Source organism: Artemia franciscana, chromosome 17, assembly GCF_032884065.1.
Source record: "Artemia franciscana chromosome 17, ASM3288406v1, whole genome shotgun sequence".
Taxonomy (NCBI): Eukaryota; Metazoa; Arthropoda; class Branchiopoda; order Anostraca; family Artemiidae; genus Artemia; species Artemia franciscana.
In genome coordinates, this window is record NC_088879.1 from 38,014,660 (window position 1) to 38,040,566 (window position 25,907).

Below are 25,907 nucleotides of genomic sequence, written 5' to 3' on the forward strand. Positions count from 1 at the left end.
CAGTAGCAGTATTTGTCTAGAGGTACGAAGGGCATAGTGCGAAGGGCATCTATATTAAAATAAAGTTAGGCCCTGGAGGTATTCATACCTAAAAAGTGCAATTTTTAAAATTTTCTTTTGTTTATTGTAAAATTGTGAGGTTTTTGTTGCAGCACCACGTTTTCGTCAGCATTGCTACGTTAGTCTAGCACATTATTCTAAAAGTAGAATATTATTAGCAGTAGCAGTATTAGTCTAGAAGTATGAAGGGCATAGTACGAAGGGCATCTATATAAAAATATTTTTAGCCCCTGGAGGTATCTTAGGTCAATTCATACCTAGAAAGTGCGATTTTTAAAATTTTCTTTTGTTTGTTGTAAAATTGTGAGGTTTTTACTGCAGCACTACGTTTTCGTCAGCATTGCTACGTTAGTCAAACAGTTCGTGGTAACGAACTGTAGTAAGGAGCGACCCGGCTCAATAGTAAACGAAACTCGAAAAACGGAAATTTGATACTAATAGATACATCGAAAGAATCAGATTTTTATGCTGGTTATCATATTTAGTCCTACTTATCAAAAGTTACGAGCCTGAGAAAATTTGCCTTGTTTTTGAAAATAGGGGGAAACAGCCCCTAAAAGTCATTCGATCTTAACGAAAATCACACCATCGCATTGAGCGTATTCGAAAGCCCTATTGTAGAATTTTCAAGATCTTTTCTACAAAAATGTGGAACTTATTATTTTCAAACAGTTCGGGGTAACGAACTGTAGTAAGGAGCGACCCGGCTCAATAGTAATCGAAACTCTAAAAAATTTTAATACAAATAGTTACATCAAAAGAATCGCATCTTAATGCAGATTTTAAATATGTAAGTTTCATCAAGATCAGTTATACCCATCAAAAGTTACGAGCCTGATAAATGTGCCTCATTTTAGAAAATAGGGTAAAACACTCCCTAAGGTTAAAAGGTTTAGTTGCCTTTTAAGTAACCGAAAAATTGGAGGGAAACTAGGCCTCCTCTCTCACCCTTTTTCTCAAAATCGTCTGGTCAAAACTAAGAGAAAGCCATTTAGCAAAATTAAATTAATGCGCAAATTTCATTTAAATTATTCATTTGCGGAGAGCCAAAATCAAACATCCATTAATTTATAAACGTTCAGAAATTAAATTTAAAAAAACAAATTTTTTTAAAAGAAAGTAAGAAGCGACATTAAAACTTAAAACGAACAGAAATTACCCCGTGTATCAAAGGGGCTGTTCCTTCCTCAACGTCCCGCTCTTTATGCTAAAATTATTTACTGTTTTGTGGAGTAGAATGGAGAGAAAGAGTTCAACTTTAGCGTAAAGAGCGGGAAGTTGAGGAAGGAGCAGCCCCTTTCATACACGCAGTAATTTCTGTTCGTTTTAAGTTTTAATGTCGCTCCTTACTTTCAGTTAAAAAAACTAGTTTTTTTTAATTAATCTAGCATATCTAGCATTTATTTACTCTAGCAGATTAGTCTAGAAGTAACATTTTATTAGCAGTAGCAGTATTAGTCTAGAGGGACGAAAGGCTTCTATATAAAAATATTTGTAGCCCCTAGAGGTATCTTAGGTTAATTCATACCTAAATAGTGCGATTTTTAATATTTTCTTTTGTTTCTTCTAAAATTGTTTTCTATAAAAAAAACTACATAAACTTCACTAAAACTTCTATAAAAAACTATATGACTCCACGTGGATGTCTTTTCACAATAAATTAAACTCACGAACTTTACTACATTTTAACAATATATGTTGCTGTGTAAGTACGCATTAGAATATTTATTCCGTGTATATTTACTTGAAAGAAAACAGGAATTATTAGCTTCAAGGAAAGAAATCAAGTATTCAAATTAAAATATTTGATTATTTGTTTCTTAAATATTTTTAATGAACTATTTATTTTAGTTGACGCACATCGTGAATATCACCGAACTCAAGGAAACATAATTTTAAGTCATCTGAATCCCGGGACTACAAAATTAGAACAGAGAAGGACAACACAAAAGGAACATAGGGACAACACAAAAGGAACCTCAAAGAAAGTTCCATCAATTACTGAAAGGAAAGCCAACCCAACAAGCCAAAACAGAGGAACATCGGTGTTAGCAGAAACAATACAATATACATACCCAGAAAAGGAAGAAGCTGAATCAACAACGGAGCTGGTATATACCCAATCATCTACAAGTGAGCTTTTTTTCCTTAGGTGGAATGACAATGTTCTGCTATTGTGTCCAAACATTAAAAAAAAAAAAAATATGAAACATAAAAAAATATGTAGTAGATGCACAAAACAGAAAAGATGAGTATCACCCGAGAAATTTCTCCTCAGTTAAGCTTGTCTTAAGTAAAGAGCATATCAGAGGAATAACAGTACTTTCTAGTAAAATAATTTTTGACCGGGAAAAATGAATTTGATTTTTTTGTTGAGCAGCAGCTTTTGGGTTTCTGCCCCACTGGAAAAGTTAGAAAAATAATTTAATGGTAATAATAATAATAATTGGTTTATGCCCTCTAAACATGCATGAATGTATGTAGAGGAGTATACAAAATAAACGAAACGAAAAAAAAAAAATACAAACAAAACTTCCGAGGAGAAGGAACACTCCTAATAAATAGCTCAGTTTTTCTAGCAACAACGCTATTTACCCGTCAAACAAGACAGTTAAGGGGAATCAAACATTTAGTGGTAACAAATTTTTGCCGGCTCAATAGTTACCGAAACTCTAAAAACCAAAATTTTGATACCAGTAGATATATCAAAAGAATTGCATTTTTATGCTGATTTTAATTATATAAGTTTCATCAAGTTGCGTTTCACCCATCAAATGTTATGAGCCTGAGAAAATTTGCCCTATTTTTGAAAAAAAAAAGGATAACACCCCTAAAAGTCATAGAATCCTAATGAAAATCATATCATCAGATTAATCGTATCATTGAACTCCACCGTAGAGGTTTGAAGCTCCTATCTGCGAGAAAATGGAATTTTGTGTTTTTTCCCAGGGGTGATCGTGATGATCGCAAGAGGGCTCATTCTAACGAAAATTAAAATTTCTAGAGCCCTTTTCAAGTGACCAATAAAATTGTAGGGCAACGAGGCCCCCTCCCACGTTGATTTTTTCCCCAAGTCACCAGATCAAAATTTTGAGATAGCAGTTATATTCAGCATAGTCGAAAAATGTAATAACTATGTTTTTGAAGACGACTTAATCCCCCAACGTTCCCAGAGGAAGGGCTGCAAACTGTAAGCTTTACCCATTGTTTAAATATAGTATTGGTTATTGAGAAGTATACAGACGTTTTATGGGTTTTTTTCAGTGGTAGGTGGAGGGGGTTATGTGGGTGGATCTTTCCATGGAGTAATTTATAATGAAGGAAGAGAATTTCCACGAAATTCTTGAATTTGCATGAAATTACTTAAAAAATGAAAAATTAAATAAAAAACAAGTTTTTTGAACTGAAACTAAGGACCAAATAAAAATTTAAAACGAACAGAAACTATTGCGTATATGAGGGGGTTCATCTCATCCTCAATACTTCGCTCTTTACGCTATAGTATTTTTAGTAACTTCAAAAGAGCTACTTATTGTAATTAAACGACCTTTGTGATTCAGGGCTCATTCTTAAAGAATTGCAACAACATTCAAACTTTAGTGTAAAGAGTGAGGTATTGACAAGGAGGGAAACTCCTCATATACGGGATAAAAATATACAAATATAGAAGTTCGTTACGTAACTTAATTCGTCAGTTACATATATTTATTACTAACAAAAACTTTCATAAATAAAATTAAAAGCTCTAGTGGCCTTTTTAAGTGATCCAAAAATTCAAAGGCAACTAGGCTCCCCGCCCCTTTTTTCTTAAAATCGTCCGATCAAAACTTTAAGAAAGGCATTTAGCCAAAAAATTAAAATTAATGTGCAAATTTCTTCTTAATTATTCATATGTGGTGATCCAAAACCTGCATTAATTCAAAAACGTTCAGAAATAAAATAAAAAAATTTTTAACTGAAAGTAAGGAGCGACATTAAAACTTAAAAACGAACAGAATTTATTTCGTATATGAAAGGGGTTGTCCCGTCCTCAACGCCTCGCTCTTTACGCTAAATTTTGACAATGAGTAAATACTAAAATTAAAACGAAAAGAAATTATTCTGTATCTGAGGGCAGTGTCCCGTCTTCAGCCCTCGCTCTTTAATCTAAAGTTTGACTTTTTGTCTTGATTTCTTAAGAGAGGCTGCTAAAACACAAAGGCCGTTGATTTTGATTGAGAAGTATTTTTAAAGAGTTTTATGACTTTAGCGTCTAGAGCGAGAGTTGATAAAGGGGCATCCTCCCTCATATACAGAATAATTTCCGTTCATTTTCAGTTTTAATGTTGATCGCTACCTCTAGTTGAAAAAACCTATTTATTTACTCAAAACAAACAGCACATTCTAAGAAACAAAGTACCTTTAACTGTACAAATTTTCCGGTTAAAGGTTAGGCATGATGACTAGGTGATTTTACTGACAGGACATTGACAGTACTTACACGCTATTTAATCTATATACGTTGGCATTAATTGCATACAATGTTCATAGCCAAAGATAGTTTTTAAATTGAATTCCCATTTGTTTTTAGAGTTCATTCCAAAATTTCGTTTTTGATACTTAAAATAGTTAATGTGACTAAAAAGGATCTGATTTATAAACCAATTTTCTCAAGAATCCCTTTTTATGGATTTATTTCAGTGATATTAACCTTGAACTTCCTTTTCGCATTATTGTTATTAATTACAATATATACCTTCAGGAAGCAACTGCGGACAGTATTAAAAGCAATAAAAATTAACTACCAACATGAAGATAAATCACTCTTATATAAGGAAACTTACTACCCCTTGGAGCTTGACCTATAAATCATAGTTTAAGGAAACAGCCCTTTTTCCCCGTTTGGAAGAAAACCATATGTTACCTTGACTATTCTGGGAACTTTCTTTGCAACAATACTTTCCTCTGTTTCACCATGAGACCAGAAATATCAATTATGGTTGTATCGAAAGGTCAGAGAATTTCTTTTTAGTTTAAATCCTTTCCTTTTTAAGATTTTTATGTTTAAAATTCTTCGCCTTTTTTAGCTCTAAACACACATTTTAGCAGTCGAAATATTTGTTTGAATGTTCCTCTACTTTTTTTTCTTCCTACTTACCATTAGTCTTTTGTAATTAACATCAGCTTCCTTCATTTTTGTTTTTTATATTCTCCTGAAAATTCTTTTTCCCGATATATCAATAGTTACTACACATATTTTGAGCAAGTAATTGCAAATAGAATTAAAAGCAATAAGAATGAAGAATTGTTACGACAATTGATCACTTTTATATAAGGAAATTTGCTTCCCTTTGAAAGTAGATATAACAAATTATCCTCTAAGGATACACGCTTTTTTATTCTCGTTTGGAAAAACACTAGTTACATTGAGAATTCCAGGAATGTTAATAACGACATTATTTTATTACATTATAATACCTGATGCATTTCCTTCGGGAGGGTCTGAGTACCAGAAGACTCCTTTAACGAAGCAGCTACTTATTGAAAACTAGACACAATCAGCCTAAAAAATGTTTTACCCTAATATATCCTAACCCTTCCTTACTCTAATAAATCTTGTATAAGGAAACTTGCTACCCTTTAGAATCTAATTTAAAAATCATCGTTTAAGGAAATCATCCCTTTTCCTAATTATCCTAATTCGTATCCTAAAAATGTTTTACCCTAACATTTCCTAACCCTACAGTACCCTAAGAAATCTTATATATGGAAAAATGCAATTCTTTAGAACTTAATTGATAAATAATCGTTTAAGGAAACAACCCAGTCAGCTTGCAAAGTCAAAGTCAGTTAGTAAGGTCAGCTTGATCATTCTGGAAAAATATTTTTAACAAAAAGATCCTTTATTCTACTGGTATTTCACTCGTGCAAGAACCAAGACGCAATACATTTTAAATATTTAACCCACCAGAAACAAAAATATAAATAGTGACTATGAATACCAAAACAATAGGAAAAGAAAGAAAATAAGCTACTTCTGAGATAATTTTACTAAACAATTTGATACAACTTGTCTTAAAATACCAAGATCATCAAAATAAAAACATTTTTCTTTGGTTGTTTTACCTTAATATTAACGGAGGACCAAAATATCCTCAGTGTTGCTACGTTTAACAGTAAAATAAACAAAGCGAAACTAATTACTTAAATTTTGCAACATTTCTCATCCTTAAAAATATCAGCAAAAAATCAAACAGTTCCTGGTAACGAACTGTAAGAAAGGAGTGGCCCGGCTCAATAGTAACGCCAATAGATACATCAAAAGACTCAAATTTTCATGCTGATTTCAAATATATTAGTGCCATTAAGTTTAAGCTTACCCATCAAAAGTTACGAGCCTGAGAATATTTGCCTTATTTTTGAAAAAAGAAAGAAACATCCCCTAAACATCATAGAGCCTGAATGGAAATCACACCATCAGAGTCAGCGTATCAGAAAACCCTACCGTAGAAGTTTCAAGATGCTTTCTGCAAAAATGTGGAATTTTGTATTTTTTGCCAAAGAAAGATCACGGATGCGTGTTTATTTGGGTTTGTGTGTGTGTGTGTGTTTTTTTTTTTTTTTTTCCTTCCCAGGGATGATTGTATCGACCATGTAGTCTTAAAATATCGCGAGAGGACTCATTCGAATGGAAATTAAATATTCTAGTTCTCTTTTTGTGTGACCAAAAAAAGGCAGGCAACTTGGACCCCTCCCATGCTCATTTTCTTCCCAAAGTGACCCAATCGAAATTTTGAGATAGCCATTTTGTTTAGCCTGGTCAAAAAAAAAAAAAAAAATATGTCCTTGAGGATGACTTAAACCTCCACAGCCCCCGGGGGAAGGGCTGCAAGTTGTGAGCTTTGCCCATTGTTTGCATATAGTATTGGCTATTGGGAAGTATATACACGTTTTCAGCTTGATTTTTTTGGTGGGGGTCAGGGGGAGAAGGTTACGTGGGAAGATCTTTCATGGGGGAATTTTTCGTGGGGGAAGGGAATTTACCAAGAAGGGGGTGCCGTATTTTCAAGCATTATTTAAAAAAAGGTCAAAAATTAAATAAGAAAACAAGTTCTTTCAACTGAAAATGTGTAGAAACACTAAGCTTAAACAAACAGAAATTATCACGTCTATGAGGGGTTCACCCCTTCGTCAGTGCCTCACTCTTTACGCTAAAGTTTTTTTTAGCACTTTCAAAAGAGCTATTTATTCTGACTAAACCCTTTGTGATTCAGGGTCATTCTTAAAGAATTGGAACAAAATTTGAACTTTAGCGTAAAGAGTGAGGTATTGACAAGGGGGCGAACCGCCTCATATACTTAATAATTTCTGTTCGTTTTAAGTTTCAATGTTGCTCCTTACTTTCAGTTGAAAAACTTGCTTCCTTTTGTTTAATTGATTTTTAAAGACAACTAAGCCCAACCCACAAAAGAAAGCTATACCATCTTAAATTTTTTAGTACAAGATTTTTTAGCTAATTTTCACGTTTCTGTTTTTAATTTGGCAACGGCACTAAAAAAGAACTGCATAACTTCCTGTGGGGGATTTTTTTTAATATCGAACCCCCTATTATTCCTAATTTTTAAGGAAGCCTATATATGGCTGTGAAGGTTTCCTCTTTAGTAATTCAAACGATTATAAACGATTATATTTAATTTACGATTCCTGGTATTTTCACACATCTCCTTTATTTCTGGGCGTTCCAATTCTTCGTTCATTGTCTTCCCTTCCATTTCTATGAAAATGTTCCTGATACATTCTTGCATATAACTCCTCAAAAAAAATTTGTAAGGACTATTCGGGATAAAAATACTGACTCACGAATCTTTTAGTTCAAAGTACAGATGTACCTTAATTGCACTAATGATAATATAGAGCTTGAATTTAATTATATGTAATTTCAAAACCAAAGAAGTAAATCTTGAAAAAAACCTGGTCTTTAGCCATTAGGAAGCCAACAAAGAAGAAAAACAAACAAATGAACATTTCACCTATATGTAACATGACATTCCTAGCTTTAAAAATTATCGAAGTTAAAAAGAAACTGAAAAGAAAGAATCTTAAATCAGAGGATAATAAATAGAAAAGTCAAACCAATATTTACAATCACTAATCCATATAAGAACTATGGAGGTAGAATATGCGGTGAGTGATCAGTCGCTGCTTTCGAAAACACAAAAGCAACTGTCATTGTGGTTCTAGGCCTGGGCAGGGGCACAGTTGCTCCTCCCCCCAGTTTTCTGACATCTGATGTTAAATTCCTTTCAGTTTATATAGAGTTTGCAGTGTTTGCAGTGAAACAGTGTAAACCCCGTAAAAAAAAACTTTTGTCGTCAAATCCGTCTCTTGAATATGCTAAACATTGATCGAAATTGGCTTTTTAGTTTTAGAAAAGTTTCTCGAAATCGCGTGACGATCACCTTGCTTTCCCATGCACAAAGAAAAAGAAAGCGATTATCCAATTGGAGCTTCGGCGTCAAAAAAGTATTTTATTTAAGGAGGCTTTGTCTGAAATTAGTGTGAATAAAAAGGAACTTCGAAAAGTTTCATTTATAAAAAAAAGAACTATTATTAACCTTAAGCCTAGTTGAATATATATTTACAGTTATTTTATTGTATTATGGTGTTAAGGAATGTTTTGATATGAAACATTGTGAATTAAATGTAGAAAAATCTTCCAGGCCGTCAAACCCGTTTCTTTTATATGCTAATCATGGATCTGAATTGGCTTTTACTTTTTGGAAAAAAAAAAGAAAAATCTCGTGATATTAACCCTACTTTCCTATGTACAAAAAAGATTGATTTTCCTGTCGGAGGTTCATCGTCATAATAATATTTCGCTAAGGAAATGGATACTTCCGCTGAAGCAGACACGAACAAAAAGAAGTGTTGGACAGCTCTACATTTAGCAAAACAATTATTGAACCCTCTAAGAAGAATGGATCTTTGCTTGCTAAATAAAGAATAATTTTCTGGCTTTTGGAATTCTTGTGATTATTATGAATACTTTTTACCCAAATTTTAATTGAATTTTAATAGTTTCTTTCATTCCTGCAATTTTTCGGTTTCGTTTGATTCTTTACAAGTTCGCGTCTTAGTTTAATTAAATGAAAAAAATCAACGGAAAGTGAGGAGCAACATAAAAACATATAACAAACAAAATTTATGCCTTAAATGGGGAGGACTACCCCCTCCTCAATCCCGCGCTCTTCAAACTAAAGTTTTATACGTACTTCAAATTTTTGTTATTCTAATTAAAAGGTCTGCGTGTTTCAGGAGTTGTTCTTACAGGATTAGAAGAAAAGTCAAATTTTTGCGTAAAGAGCAGGGTATTGAAGAGCGAGCATCTCTTTTCACAAACGGAACAATTCCAGACCCGCTGAAAATTCCCCCGGACAATTATCTCGGAACATCTTAACATGTAAAAATTAAGCTGCCAAAGAGAAAGTAAAATAAACAAACTGAATTTCACGCAGAAATTCTGGTGAATTCCTGTGTGTAAAATTTCTCCTGCAAATATCACTACCGAAAACTTACCTTTCCGTAGAGAATCCTCCCCCCTAAAAAGTCTGTGTAATTCCCTGTAACATATGCTATAATAAACAATGGGGAAATTTAATAACTTACAGCCTTTTCCCCAGGGGATGTAGGGGGTTCATGCAAACCCCAAAGGAATAGTTGCTGGAAACTTCAACTCATTTTCTACACATTTAATAAATTTAAACATTCGAATATTTAAAATATAAACAAACAGCAAAGATTGGGAGATTTCTAAAAGACGGTCTTAGAGATATAAGCATAATTAGCACGGAAAACACTACTTCTATGGCATGTGAGAAACTCATTATTTTCCCCATACACAAATTAGACTGGTAAAAACCATTCAAATTCACAAATTTCGGAGTAGGGCCCATATTGATATCTAGTATGGAACATCCGAATTTTATAGTGCATCGAGATAAAATCGAGTAAGCTTGTTCACCCCTTTTATGATCAGCCGATTATGGTCATTTTCAAAAATAAAGCTTACGAAGTCACAGCTTTACTATTCCCCGAAATCTCCACATACTTTAGAAGAGTTGGCTTAGCTCAGCTAGCAATTCTAATTCAAGCCAGTCTATTCTTTGGAAATCTCTCGGCACTCGGCATCTGAAAGTGGAAAATTCTAATTTAGATCCCCTATCTCTCTAGCAACCACCAACTATTTGTTATAAATTCCTTACTTTTTTCAGCTGTATATCACAATCTTATTTTCTGAGAACTTTTTAGATAAAATCTATTTCTCAGTTAAGGCGATTTTTATTCAGCTTGTTGTTATCTAAGTGTGCAGCGATTTTAAATTCCGCTCTAATATGTAAAACGCTGGAGATTGCTCACGAGTCAAGTTTTCAGTTTTGGCAAAATAGAAAGGAGATTTCTAAATTCAAAACTGGATGAAAAACTATATTGATTTTATGTTTTTAGGATTGCTCCGGGAATTTGTTCCTTTACTGGAGCTTGTAAAATACTCATAAAAGCATAACCTGGAAAAAATCGGAAAATTGTAGAATATGCTCAAAATAAAGACCAAGTAAAAGCCGTATCCCTTGAGGAGTCGCTACCCTTTAAAAAAAGATAGTCGAATAGAAATGGCACGTCATGGCTCTACTGTGTTAAATTTGTGAGGTTCTGTGCTGCGAATAGTTTTTTTTTATTTAAGGATTTTACCCCTCTCAAGTTTAGCCTATTTTTAATTGCACAATTTTTTAAAATAGCTAATGTACAATTGATCATTTACCTCTCCATTAATTTGAAGCTGCTATTGTTCCCTGATTTCCCGGACAAAATAGTTAGTTTAGTAAATATATTCAAGCTTTTCATCGGACAACAAACAAAATAATCAGAATTTACTTTTCTGATTATTCTCAAAGTTCAGTTAACTAGAAATGATTGAAATTACAACGCGCAATAGCTCTGTAAAGTCTGTAAAATAGTAGCTGAATATAGAATTATGATTTTCAGTCTAAATGGATTTTGAATGACAATCATCATAACCTGGAACCAACTAAAATAATGGAATATAAAATTTTGCATCGAAATACTTCACACCTCAGGTTGAATGACTTATTTTTTTTATTTCTTAGTATTAATCCCCGTTTTATTTTATTATTTTGTTTTCGTTAACTCACTGGCTTTTTTGCCACATTTACAAGACTTCAAAGCGAAGTTGTAAAAACACTTACCTGCGGCCGTGGTAACTTAGATTTGAGTCTTAGGCAGAACAAATATTTAATGAGGTCAAAATGAAATCCAGACGAAACTATTTCCAATTTTAAACCGAGACGTATAGTAGTTAGAAATATAAACTCTATAAATACTTGTGTAAGAATAAATAAAATTTGATATTAGTAAGAAGGCTAAAAGGGCGAAATAATTAAAAGATAAACTTTTTTTTGAAATGCACTAAATAGTTAATATATTTTCCATATTCAAGAGTATAACGATATAACTGAAAATGAGGGGCATAAAATGGATTAGGTTTATATAATCTTTTTAACTACTTTTCGTGGACTAACCAACTTTTTCCATCTATATATCTATAACTTAAATAAATTTGACCACTATGATATGTAAAGCCCAATCCATCTTGCACTTGTTGTTTTTATTTATATTCCTAGGTTTCAAAAAAAATTATACTTTCTAATCCATTTTGAAAATGAGTTTATTTCATTTTTTATATATATATATTATTTTGTTTCAGCTATTTTTTTGAAAACTCTAATGCCATGAGTGACTCTCAACTATTTATATTCATAAAGACTTCTCCTAATATGAAAATCTGAAACTACCTTACTTTACATAATTGGTAATGTCGGTAACTGCCAGCTAATTTATAATCCAAAAATAACCCTTTGATGCTATACAACGGGTGTCTGAGATATCTCCAAAGAGACAATAACCTGAAGCGTGAGCGTGATTCTGAAATTCACAAGAGTGCGTAAGCATTTCTCATTTAAAAGATTAAGGGTTGCCAGCCCTAGTGATTTATTACTATTTTTGGCGATTTTTCGTATTGTCTAAACAAAAGAATTACTAAGCAGCGTTTAAATCACTTGGTTATTGAAGAAAATCACTAAATAAACCAAAAAATTACTAATATCTAGTAGTTTTTTCTCACGAAGTGACAACGATGCCAAGATTACATCCAGCCAGGCTTCACTAAAAGGCTACAAATTAAAAATTGTATTAATTCTGCTGTTTTCTCTCTCACGGTCGGAGAATCAAGTCGAAACTTTCAAGAAAAATCTTTTTACTTGGGAGGAGGGAAGACTCTGAAGTTTGTTTCTTATGTAAAGGGGGTGAAATGTCTTTCATCTGGTCATCATAGAAGAGTGTATACTGCTTTTTTTATACCCGTCTCCCAACATTTGCTTTTGCAATTATTTATTATTATCACTCATATGATTATATTTCGTTCCCACAGTGCTAGTACGCTGAATAAATTTACTTGTGTCTAATTTGAAGGTGAGCTATAAGTTGGGGTACCATTCCAATTTCATTTTAAAGGTAGTTAAGTTGAAAGGCTTGAATTTCAAGGTGTTTTCATTCGTGTCCTGAAAGTTGTCATGTCAAAGATCTGATTATATATTACTAAAATGTAAGATTAAACTGCCTGAAATAAAACTTGTAATTAAAATATTCTACCATAAAATAATTCGACATAAGTTTTTTAGTATCACATTTTTCCAAATGTAACTATGGTATTGTGTGGATTTTATTTTTTTTTTTTTTTTTTTTTTTTGCAGGATCCTGCTCAGCTATTCGGCCTAATCAACCTGAAATCTTTATCGGAGAAGGATCTGGAAAAAGAGTATGGGCCATTTACTATTATCTTTGTCAAAACACTAAACTTTTTTTCATTAATGTGGCTAATACCATTCACAAAGTTGAACAAAGGACTTAATCCTTCTCCCCTATATGACCAAAAGTATGCAAAAAGGGGATTTTATCATTAATGTGGCTAGTACCACTCACAAAGGTGAACAAAGGACCTAACCATTCTCCCCTATATGACCAAAAGTATAAAAAAGGGGATTTTACTTTGATATTCAGTTAAAATATGATTTTCTGGCAAAAACTCTTTCGTAAACCATAATAACATTGCTCCAAAAGTATAAGGGGGGGGGGGGGTTACCCTCATGCAGGTACAAATCATTCACCCTTGAGTAATCTAATAGGTTTTTCATTTTACATTTCGTTATAGACTTTATTCTATGTTATATTTTTTTGTTATATTTAGATTATTTTATTTTTGTTGCATATTTTTTATCATACTTTGTTTGTTATTCTATATGATATGCATTTATGTTCTTTTTTCTTTACAAAAGAAACTTTCTTTTTTATGTTTTACAACGAAGTTTTACATTAAAGCGTACATTTCTTATAAACATGAACTCTAACGATTACCAACACAAAGCTAATCATTCCTATTCCAGCTAAATTAGTTCAAATCTGTACAGAGCAAAGATTATCTAGTTGGATGTTCAAATACGCAGGAAACAGTATATTTGGCTCACGGCTTCAAATTTCTATATTTAGAACAAATTTTCTATGAGTTCTGAATCACAGCATTAACCATGATTTTTTTTAAGCTAGGGGGTTCACATATGTCATGGATGAAATATGACACACTTAGAGCCTGTGACCCTTCCTTTTCAGTCTTGAAATATTATATTCTTCTTAAAATATTCTATATACGTCGCCTGTTTTTGGTAACTTTTCCTGCTTGTGGTAACTTTCCAGGTAACTTACCCATACCTTACCTCTAAATCTTCCCTTTTATTCCTCCCAATAACAAAGTTATGTTGTATCAGCCTGTCCTAAATCGGTTGACATGCAGGAGTTTCTCTCCAGGTCTTGCCTTAAACCTCCCTGGGAGAGGTTCATATTCTATCAATTGGACAGAGCCGAAAAAAGACCAAAAGATAGTGAAATGTTTTTGACGCTTAAAGTATACCAATTTGTTTTGCCAAAATAGAAGCTACATAGTTTTTAATGTTTTCTTGCAGTTTATTTTATTAACTGTAACCAAATGACTCTGATAGTAGTAACAATAACACAGGACGTTTCTCTATTGACTATGAAACAAACTGACTCTACCAGCAGTGAGATGTACTTAAAATCGCTGTCTTGATTTGTGGTGCTTCACAGGGACTGGGACGTTCAACCTTTACTTGAACCTATGTAGATTAAGACTGAACAAGCAAGAATACTTTTTATAGTTAGTATTCCTTAGCAGACAAAAACCCAAACGATAGGGAAGCATTTTGGCACAAAAATATTCCGAAATATTTTGCTAAAACAGATGACGCTACATGCCACCTAGTGTAAAGAATGACTAGCAAATAATATAAGCTTCTCGCACTTCAAGCTGTTGATTAGGATACAAAATAACTAAACCAGTAGTAAAGTGTATCTAACGAAAGTAAAACAGTTCAAAATAGGGATGAAACCTTTTTATTGACAGTGAATAGATATAAAATTATTTAACTGGATTTAACTGGATTTTACTGCTGATGATGAACACTGTATATGTGTTCGAAATATCCAGTTAAATAATTTTATATTTATTCACTGTCAATAAAAAGGTTTCATCCCTATTTTGAACTGTTTTACTTTCGTCATGGAAAGGCAGTGTGGTCTTCGAAGTTATCTAAGTTTATCTAGAGAGGCTATATAGAAAGGTGGCGCTGCACAGGGACTGGGAACTTTGACTTTTACTTAACCCTAGGAATATTAAGAATAAACGAGTTAGGTTACTCTTCTTTAGTAAATCTTCTGTAGCAGATTGAAAACCAGAAGATAGGGAAAGATTTTGACCCCAAAAATATATTCAGTTTGCTTTGCCAAAATAGAAGAAGATTCGTGGTTTTTGGTTTAAGGAGTTGTCAGTAATAATGATATAAAGGTATTGTGCTTATTTTGTTGATTAGGATGCAAATCAGGTCTGATAGTAGTTTCACGCAGACAGAAGGTGCTGCACAGAGGTTGATACATTAGACCTTTACTTGACCTGTTTGTTAAGGTTAAGTATAAGTATATAAGACTAAACAAGCCAGATCGCTTTTCTATTACTATTGTCATATTCTTAAATAAATTAATTCAAACTACTCTTCTGCATAAATCAGTTTACTTATCGTAATTCTCATCACCAACCTCTTTTGTGACAATTTTGGCGAAGTTAATTCAATTTCCCTCCCATTTACAATTTTTCACGCTTGAAAATATTTTTGCATTTTCTTAGACTGTAAATGATTTTTATGATTGTTATGAATAGCAGGGCTTTTGAAAAAAGAACAAATGGAAACACTGGTTAACATTTTTCCCCCGTTGTGACGTTGGAAAATCAATCAGGGTCATTTTCCAGTTACATCTTCCGAATTATATATTAGGTTAATCTTCTGACAAATAGAAAAAGTGTGAAATATTCTTGAAACGAAGTACTTTTAATTTAGCAGCAAATTGCAAAGAAGAAAAATGCACCCAATAGCTGAAACTTCAAATTGTAATTGCTGCATAGACATATTTTATAATTCATTCGCAAACGAAGATTTAAATAGCTGTGTGGTGATATGCTTAAAAATATGTACATTACCGTTATAAATTGTTCTGGATAAAATATTTGACTGTGGGAACAATTTTTTGTTCTAGAAATACTTCGGAGCTTTGCATTAATATTTTAACGATATTTTTTGCCAATACTTGGTCCAAGTAAAATTTCTGTGTCAAATTCTGTTAAACTGAATTTCATCTAAAATCACCTGACGTAGCAGCAAAACACCAGATTAAATTTGATTCATATGGAATGATGAAGTCTTCAATAGTAAGCAATTGAAAGATTGCTAGGTGTGACTGTTTGTCTAGAGCAGGAAGCCCCAGCTACTCACTAGGGAGTCATGGGTTCAATTCTTTCGCTAGCATGATTTTTAAGTAATCGTCATTAGGTACTAAATTAATATCCAGCTATCACTGTCAGAAGTAGTAGGAGAATAAAAAGCGGGTAAACAATTGCGATCTGGAAGATACAAGACAAAATTATGGTATACTCATGGGCAGAAAGGAAAACAAGTTAGCTCCTTGTGTTCAGCAATTGTCACTTAATATTTTTTTTTTAATCATCACAAAGTACCAAGAACAGTAAAAATGAAGCATAGTTCTTTTCACTTGCTAAATAGAAACCTGTTTCACCATATATATCTTAGATATTTGATAAATCTGACAATCAATTTTTGATGAAACAGGCCTCCATATGCAACTATGCACTCTTTGGAAGTAACGGGTGCCAAATTCAAAAGTGAACATGAGGGAAAATCAGCAAGAAAATAAGCGAAAAACATGGGCCATAAAAAAAAAACTTTAAGAATTTTTAGTTTTCCTTTCAAGGTGTGATTGTCATTGGCAGTTGACACTCTGTTATGTTTGAATTTCTACGAACGTAAAGTGTTGTCAAATTTAATCAATCAGTTTTACCGTTTTCATTTTACACAGCTCAACAAGACTACATTGACAAAATATGCTACTTCCCTAAAAGCTTCTAAAAACAATCAAAAGAAAAAACAAAAAATCGTTGTTTCAGGCATTAATAGACCCAAAATAGGTCCAGGGACAGAAAAATTATTTTTATTTTGATGTCTTTGGTGTTTTAACAGAAATTGGTTGAGATTTTGAATAAATACTTACTAGAAAGAGCTCATAGCATAAAACCGATACAAGTCTATCGTTTAAGGGGGGAGTGACTGCAAGAAGTAAGAGGTTTGTTAAGGATTTTTAGACCCCGTTCCTGTTTAGCTGATTTCGAATAAGCTAAAGGGTATATAAAAATTGCAATAAAATAAAACGATTTTAATACTTGCTAAGAATTAAAATTTTATTTCGTATCATATACATTGTTGTTGTATGTAAATCTTACAACTATAGCAAATAATTAATATAGCAACAGTACTACAGTTCTGTAGTGTGTACTGTATAAATCACAGTTTTTCCTTCGATTTTGAGGACGTGACATCATCTTGCTCGACAATAACAATTTTCAAAGCTAATAAAATGTTCAAAAGTATCTTTTTAGTGCAACTAAAAGAAATAAATTTTTTTTTTAATTTGTGTTTACACTCTGCTCTTCATTCTGGACTGACTTATAATTAGTTTAACTAGAGACATGTTAATGACGATTTGTTCTTGTTTGTCATCTTACTAAGTAAGTCATATCGGTTTCCTTTAATCGTCTGTATTAATCACTACCTAACTAAAACACTAATAATCTACCATTCTATCAGATTCCATCGTTTTTAATTCCATCGTGATGTTGTAATTTTTAGGAAAAGAAGCTTCACATTCTTCATCTGTTTATAAATACTCATAATTTCTTCAGGTTTCCAGTTTTTTGGCGATCCCCGCTATTAATTTGTTTTTTTGTTTTTTTTCTACCATCGTTATTAATTTATTAGAGAAGCAATAAGTCTCAAGTCGAAAATTCCAAAAGCAGGCTTTTGGAAAATTCCAAAAGCATTTTCGAAAATTCAAAAATTCCACAAAAAAAATTAGGGATGTCCTGATCCTCCATTGGCCCGTCCTAGATTGACAGCAGCAAAGTCTATAGCCTGATATCGTCCTGATTAAACCGTAACATGTGACCTAACTTGACTAGACTAATATAACCTAATGAAGTTTCTAATGCAACTTCTTAATATTTATATGGACACCCTTTATTATCTTATTTTGACGACAGTTCACAAACATAAATATTATGTAGTTAAGCAGTGGCACCCTGCTTAACCTAATATAACCTAATGAAGTTACTAATGCTACACCTTAACCTTTATATGGGCATCCTTTATTATATGACTAATATCATGTTTATAAGCAATAGTGGTGCCCTTTTAATCAAAACATGCCCTTGCACAACTACTCTTCGATTGGCAACTATATAATTAGTTGTATCTCATCCATTGTCAGCATTATTTATTTGACTGTTTTTTGGTGTTGATTTGTATTTATTTATAGCTTTTTTAAGTTGTTTTTCTATTATTACTCCATTTTATGGGCGTTTCGCCCTCTTTTTTGTAGATGGGTTATAAATAAATTGATTGATTGATTGATTGAATTTAATTTCTTCTGCAAGAATTTTTTGGAACAATTTCCAAGGAAAGGCGACAGTTGACTTCGTGTCCTGCAAAACAGATTATATTTTTTAGAAATTTTGGATACACTTTGTAACAATTTTACCCAATTATTAATTTTTATTTGTATTGTTAAGAAGAAACAATTTTCTGGGTTACGATTTTGCGACAGAGTAGATGAGATTTCATGTTCAACACTATTTTTATTTCTCTTCCATCTTCTAATATGTATGGATTTCCTCTGCTGATCCAGTTCCTACGACAATTCTAAACAATAAAACCCCATAGCTAAGCATGACTGGCATCCCCTGAAATAAAAATCAAGCTGCTCGCCAGCTGTTTAAATGACAGTTATATCATGTTCTACAAAATGAGTCTTTTAAAAGGAAACAGTTAGTTCAAATTTTTTCTGATATTTTTGACTTTTTTAACTTGCATTTATTTTATCTATTTTTGTTTTTTTAGTTGTACCGTGAAGAAGAACCAGAATGTTCTGAGCTCTGTATTTGCAAAAGTATGGATGAACTTTCATGCACAATACTGTCTTGCGTGGAGCGAAAGCATTGTGAAACAAACTTGGCATTCTACAGCCATGCAGGGCCTGCTTATCAGGCTTATAGAGGAGAATGCATTTGTTATTCTGGATCTTTCATATGCGCCAGACCTGAGCCAGGTAAGCCAGATTTTATTATTCATCTTTAACAGACAGTAAAAATAAGCAACTGAAACAAAAATGATAGACATAACCAAATGTTATACAAAGGTAATTACAACCCTCGAACTTCACGGAAGGTGATAGGATATAATTGGCCCTTTGCTTAAAGAACCACGTTGAGGAAGAAAAAAAGAATTAATTTGAATCTGAGGGGTCACTTGCTATCCACCTTCTGGTGGATCTCAGAGTGCCACATGTGTCATACAGCTCCACCACGCTTGGCATACTTTTGCCACGCTTAAAACGCACCACTTTGTGTATGCGATACTCCAATGTCAGTAACTCCTCATTTTAGTCATAGGAAAGAATTAAGTAAATTTTGAATTACTTCCTATTATTCTTCGCTAAAGGGGGTGACAGATCTTCTCTAATATGGGTCATTTTGAAGATTTAATTCATAAATAACGTTTTTTATCTAATTCCAATAAATAATAAATAAGTCCTAAAAGATAAAAACATCTTTTTTTTGTTCAGTAGTGCATCACACTAACGATTCCAGCACTCGAAGATGCACATTATAATATCCTTAACAGTTGTTTTTCTCTCTTGGAAAAGATATGTCTTTGTGATAGGTCATGTTTGGAACTAGTTTTGACAAGTTGACAGTGTGGTATCTTAGAGCTCCAAGTTCAGCAAGGAAACTTTTCGGGTCGCTCCTGTTTATTCTTACTAATTGACACTTACCAAAATTGGTTTACTAGGAAAGTTGTATGAGTGACTAGGAGGAAATAGTGAAGAATAATAAGACTTTTTTCGAAGTTTAGCATGAAATTATTGTTTTATAAAATCCTGAGCATTCAACAGGGGTCATTTTTAGTACAGTAACGAAGTACACAATAGTTTTATTCAGAGGTGGGGTAAAGCATGAGAAACACAAAAAAAGTGATTTATAAGAAAATCACACAGAATTATGCAACAATCTAATAATTCAAGGATTCCAGGGAGCCGTGATCAGAGCCTCCTGTAGTTGGGCTCCTTTTGCAGGATCTGTTTTTGTTTCCAAGTACTACATGTTTTTCTGGATGACCCAAACTCCTGGGCTAGACATAAAAGATTTATCTCAAAGAAGCAGTGTTTTAATTATTTGATCATACTATCATACTATCAGATATACTACCATGGTTACTCTAACCAAACTAAGGAACATTTTAACAGCAACAAAAAATTTCAAGAGCGAGAAAATAGGCATTTTGAAAAAGAAAAGTGTACGCATGTATTACGCATTGTACCACAAATGCATTGTTGAATGCTTTGACATGTTTATCACATGACAATATTCATAGATGAACTTTACTTTATTAGGATGCTTTCTACATTCCATTTACTTATTGGTGCTTTCCGCTGAGCGCCTTTCAAAGTTTGGCAATAGAACTTGACTTGATAGAACTTGACTTTTTCTTTACAGGCACATACACCACTCCAGACTAAGGGTAGTAGTACCCAAAAGGCTAATAACAAACAAGTTTAGCTCCTAAATTATTTTTATAATTTAAAAAGGTTAACATTGCTGTCTCTTTTGCACTTATAGTAATAAAATTGGCTGTAATTTGGGCTTATCTGTTGTCTTGGAATAACAATAATAAAAAATGATAAATATTTATTAGTAATAATTGAGTTCTCGAACGCACCTAAAGACAAATTTGACTGACGTTGTTTAGCCTCAAGTTATAAACTCTACTGTTTGAGTTTATGATCTTTGAAATTCAAACTTTAATTTAGTAAAAAATATCAATCTATGAAACACTAATGAAAAAACAGTATATAGGCTTCTTTCCTCAAAATAAAATGTTCTGTTACACTTTTTTTTTTATTTATTCAGTGCAAAAAGCGTGTCAGACCTTTCAGAGATTTGGAAATCTCTTTTTTGGTTCATTATTTCAAGGGCTCGCTAAAATTTAAAGTATTACGCAAAGCAAATGTTTTTTTTGGAAAGGCCTATTATGCTCTAAAATGTACTTCTAGAATTGGGCGCGGATGCAGGGGCTATAGATGACACGCACTACCCTCAATTTTGAAAGGACAAAAGGTCGAAATTCTAAGCCGTATTATAAAACTTGATGATTCAACTTCATTAGGTTCTGTTAATTACTGTTGTTCCAAGTAATTTTATTAGAATTTGTACATCGACAATCTTTGCAACTAATTAAACTGACATTGTTCGATATGAAATCAAATGCAGGTTTAATTACCTACAAAAAAGATTTAATTAACCAAGGAAACATTAAAACACAAGGCACTTGTTAAAAACGAATATAATATTTTCTGACACTAAATATAGTCTCTTATTTTGAGCTAACATTTCCAATTTTATCATATTTATCACTTTCCTTAAAGTGGTTTCTTCGTGGCTCTGCACACCTTTAGACCTCATAAAAAGCTTACATTCTTTTCTCCTTTGGGAAAATCATAATCAAGAGAGTAACACCAGTAAAAACAAAGCATAGAAAATTAGATATATGGAAGAATAAAGAAAATAATTTACTTCATACATATTTCTTTTTCTTTGTACTCCTTTTACTTTCTTTTTCATGTTTCCTTGGAGGAATTGTGGCCAACTCATGCCATAGTCATACTTGTAAATAAAACCTGAATGTTTTTTAAGGACACGAGTTTTTCCTTCATTTTGGCGTCACACTCACACTACAGAAGTGCCAAAATAAAATCATAAGAAATTGCTCAGGAAAGTTTAATAACTAGTAGGGGTTCACTCCCAACAGGATACATTATACTGAAGAAAGTTGTTAAGTTTGGATTTTTATAGAGTCTTTTTTTAAATAATTAAAGAAGCCAAAAGATCAGCTACTGCTGATGAACATGAGGATTAGTTTTTTTCTATATTTATTGCTTATGAGCACCCGCCGTTTATGTTCTTTTTTTTGTGCCAAATAGAATAAATGATGTTTTACTGTTTCTGGTGTTGAAATATCAAAAATGTCCAAACTGCTTGATTGCCAACACCAACTTGTGCAAGTTGGCAACTTTTTCGTAGTGACAATCCCAGCAAAAAAGTTAAGATTATAAAAAATAAATTGAAAATCCTTAGGCTATTATAAAAAGTATTGAAAGGGCTAAGTCTCACAGCTTTTCTCCTTTGGCTGGACCTGGATATCAGTATCCTATTTTGTTCAAAGGTTTCATCACAGACAAACATAGAGTTTATTTTTAAAATTGTTAACTATCATGTTCAGTATGAGTTTATGAGTTTCTTGATATGCTCAGCATCAGTATTCTGTTTTGTTCAAGATATCTCCTCAGAGACAAACAGAGAACTTACTTCTAAAAATGTTGCAACTAACTTCTTGTTGATTTTGTAGGCTTAATTCTACTCAGATTTTGCAAAGATGCAGTTTTATGTACTTAAGAAATCAAATTTCCTGGTTTATCTGTGTTAGTCGCTCATATACTTTGTTAAATCAAAGTATTAGTTAACCTAGTTTTGAAATGACAGTATTTAGAACAAAGTTTGCAAATAAGGAATAATATGGCAGCGAAAATGTCTTATACTAGTAAAACAATGGGTTTTAAGCGGACTTTTGAATATGGAAGTGTAAGGTTTTGGTTCCTCTCTTTCTTTCTCTCTGTCTCTCTTTGGCTACATCATGTGGCACACTTTTGTAGGGCTTTGATTCCTCTCTTTCTTTCTCTCTTTCTCTTTTTAGGTGCATCTATGGCGCATTTTATGCGCCTATGGTGCATTTTATGGCTTTGCCTCCTCTCTTTTTTTTCTCTCATCCTCTCTTTGGCTGCATCATGTGGCAGACTTTTGTAGGGCTTGATTCCTCTCTGTATTTCTCTCTTTCTCTCTTCGGCTGAATCTGGCACACATTTGTAGGGCTTTGGATCCTCTCTTTTTTCTCTCCATCTCTCTTTGGCTGCATCTGGCACACATTTGTAGGGATTCGGCTCCTCTCTTTTTTCTTTCATTCTCTCTTTGGCTGCATCATGTGGCACACTTTTGGAGGGCTTTGGTTCTTCTCTTTCTTTCTTTGGTTCCATCATTGTTCAGGAATTTAAAGGGTGCCCTGAGTCGCACATAAACTTTTCAATGTGTAAAATAATGTTGTTATTATTAAAGTCAAACAATCAATATTATTGCGTAACAAATATTTTGTAATATACAATTGATGAAATATTTAAACATTTTGGGAAGAAAAAACTTGATAGATTACAGCATGTCTCAGTCTAAAAAGTATCATATTACTCAGTAATTTGCTACCTACAGAGACCAGACTAATGCCTCGATAATTCCGACATTCACTCTTGTCACCTTTCTTATACAGTGGTTTAATTAAGGTTTTCCTAAAATCATTGGGTACTTCCCCTTTTTCAAAAATCATGTTCATAATCTTCAGTAGCTTATTCCTAACCTCAGAGCCACCATATTTAAGGAACTCATTAATCATACTATCAGCACCTGGGGCCTTATTATTTTTTAATCCTTCTAGTACTGTCGCTAATTCTTCCTCACTAAACAAATCGTCCTTCACATCCAAGGTATCACAAACTTTTTCATTTTCATCTATATCTTTTCCTGCAACTGTATCTCGGTTTAGCACATTCTCAAAATGTTCCACCCATCTTTCTTTAACTTTTTCCTTATCACTAATTGTGACCCCATTTCTATCTTTAACTGGGACTAGTCCGGATCGGCTACTCCCTTTCAATTTATTAACATGCCAGTATAATATTTTACTATTATGCCGTCTAGCCGCATCTTCCAGATCCTCAGCAATTTTATCCATCGCCTCCATTTCACATCTCCTTAGTTCATATTTTAATGCTTTCTCCACTTTCTTTACATTCCTTTTGTTTTCATACGACCTATCGCTCAGATAATTCTTATACAAACCCCTTCTACTCTCTATTAAACCTAAAGCTTTTTCACTAATATTCCTAGTTGCTGTCTTAGCACTCTTCCCTAGGAAACCATCAGCAACTTCACAAATTGTTTTTCTGAAATTATTCCATCCATCTTCCACATTGTCAAATTTTAAACCCTCAAGTTTAGTACTCAACTGTTCCTGGAATTTTTTTCTCAAATTTTCATCCTGAAGTCTACCAACATCATAACTTTCCGGGAGGGAGTTACTCTTCCGAAATTTCAGCTTTAAATTAACCTTAGACACTACTAGATGGTGATCTTTACTTTTAACATCAATAACGGCACTCCTATACACCCTAGTATCTTGTATTGATCCTGCTGGTCTTCTGTTTACAATAACATAATCAATAAGGTTTGCTGTCTTACCATCACGTGAATACCATGTCAACTTATGGGCCATTTTGTGACCAAACACCGTATTGGTTATAACTAGGTTGTTATACCTACAAAATTGCAAAAGCCTATAGCCATTACTGTTTTCTTTTCCTACACCAAAATTACCTAGGCTAGGATACCATCTATCCCTATTTCTACCAACCTGGGCATTAAAATCTCCTAGCAAAAACACCATATTTCTACCTGGTACCCTGTCTATTTGCTCCTGTAACTGTAAGTAAAATTCATCTGAGTCACTAGTATCTCCATCAGTTGGTTCAATGGGGGCATATACTACTATAACTGATACCCTAAACTTTTTAGTCATAAAATGAGCAATTAGTATTCTATTATTAATACCTTCCCAGCCTAAACAAGACTTCGCAGCTTCCTTATTCATCATGAGCCCTACTCCCTGTCTATGTACCCCATCCTTCCTTCCTGAGTAAACAAATTCTATGTCACCTAATTTCATGCTTCCTACCCCTGGGATATGAGTTTCTGAAACTCCTAATAAATCCAGTTCAAACCGTCTGAATTCGTCAGTCAAAATGTCGATGCGATAGTCATTTTTTAACGTCGTAACATTCCAAGTTCCAATTTTCATGTTCTTTAAATCTTTGAAATTATTTTGGCCTCAAGAAAAGCAGTGATCCCGGATACCAGTGCAGGATGGGGACCAACATATCTTCTCAAGTCTACACCGAAGCGCTTAAGCCGGCTTAGAACCGGACAGCAAGAAGTCCCTGGGACCTCCAGTAAGTTGGAGGCTTTGTGCAATCCTGGGCCCATCTTGGTCACAACATGGTTTTCAGCACTTGGCGATGCTCTTCTATCAACAAGAGTTGAAATCCTGCACAGACAGTCCCAAGCCTATTACCTCCGACTCATTATATATTCATGCCTACAAATATTATGCTACTACGGGGAGGCAGCCCATAGTAGATAAATTAGCTAGGAAGAGGTTTTTCAGCCCGAAAACGCCCATCAAAACAAACCAAGCCCAGAAAATTATCCAATAATCAGAATCCCGTACGAGTGCTGTGTTGTTTACTAGGCTATAATTTCCTCGAGGGGCGCCACTCCTCAAGTGGGAAAAATTGACCGCAAGTTTCCCAGTCTTGCAGGTACCCCGAAAGGGTCGAGGCAGCCCTTTACAGAGGCCGTTGTCCATAAATCTGGATCTTACGCCCTGCCGCAGTTGTCCTCCTATAGAGGATCCTCCCACGATGGTGTTCTGCTTCACCATGCAATTTAACCCATTACTGGGAGAAGGTTTGTAACTCATCTGACGCGTGAACACGGCAGTTGGCCCTGCTGAGTGTACATTTGAGGGGCCTTCTTCCTCCTCCACCTGAAATTATGACCCCCAGGGGAGGGTTTCCCAGTTTCTATTATGGGCCCCACTGGGACAAGGTCCTACTTGGCCTAAGCCTCCTATGGAGCTACTCTACCTATCTATAGGGCTTACATATATACATATATATATATATATATATACATATACATATACATACATATACATACACACATACACATACATATACATACATATACACATACATACACACATACTCACTAACGTGCAAATATATACCCTGAATTGGTATAGGCTAGGTCTGTATATGGTGAATATTAATTTCCTTTCTGATGCAAATGCACAATAACTTTGGATTCAGGATGCAATTCCGACTATAGAGAT

General features: G+C 33.5%; 1 protein-coding gene across 1 annotated transcript in view; it reads left to right on the forward strand.

Moving 5' to 3' along the window:
• Nucleotides 1–25,907, forward strand: part of LOC136037575 (uncharacterized) — a 258,613-nt gene that overhangs the window by 212,496 nt on the left and 20,210 nt on the right. Inside the window, exons 10-12 of the mRNA XM_065720296.1 lie at nt 1,912–2,193; nt 12,864–12,928; nt 18,699–18,906. Of these exons, the coding sequence (XP_065576368.1) occupies nt 1,912–2,193; nt 12,864–12,928; nt 18,699–18,906 (555 nt within the window). The remainder of the gene's footprint in view (nt 1–1,911; nt 2,194–12,863; nt 12,929–18,698; nt 18,907–25,907) is intronic.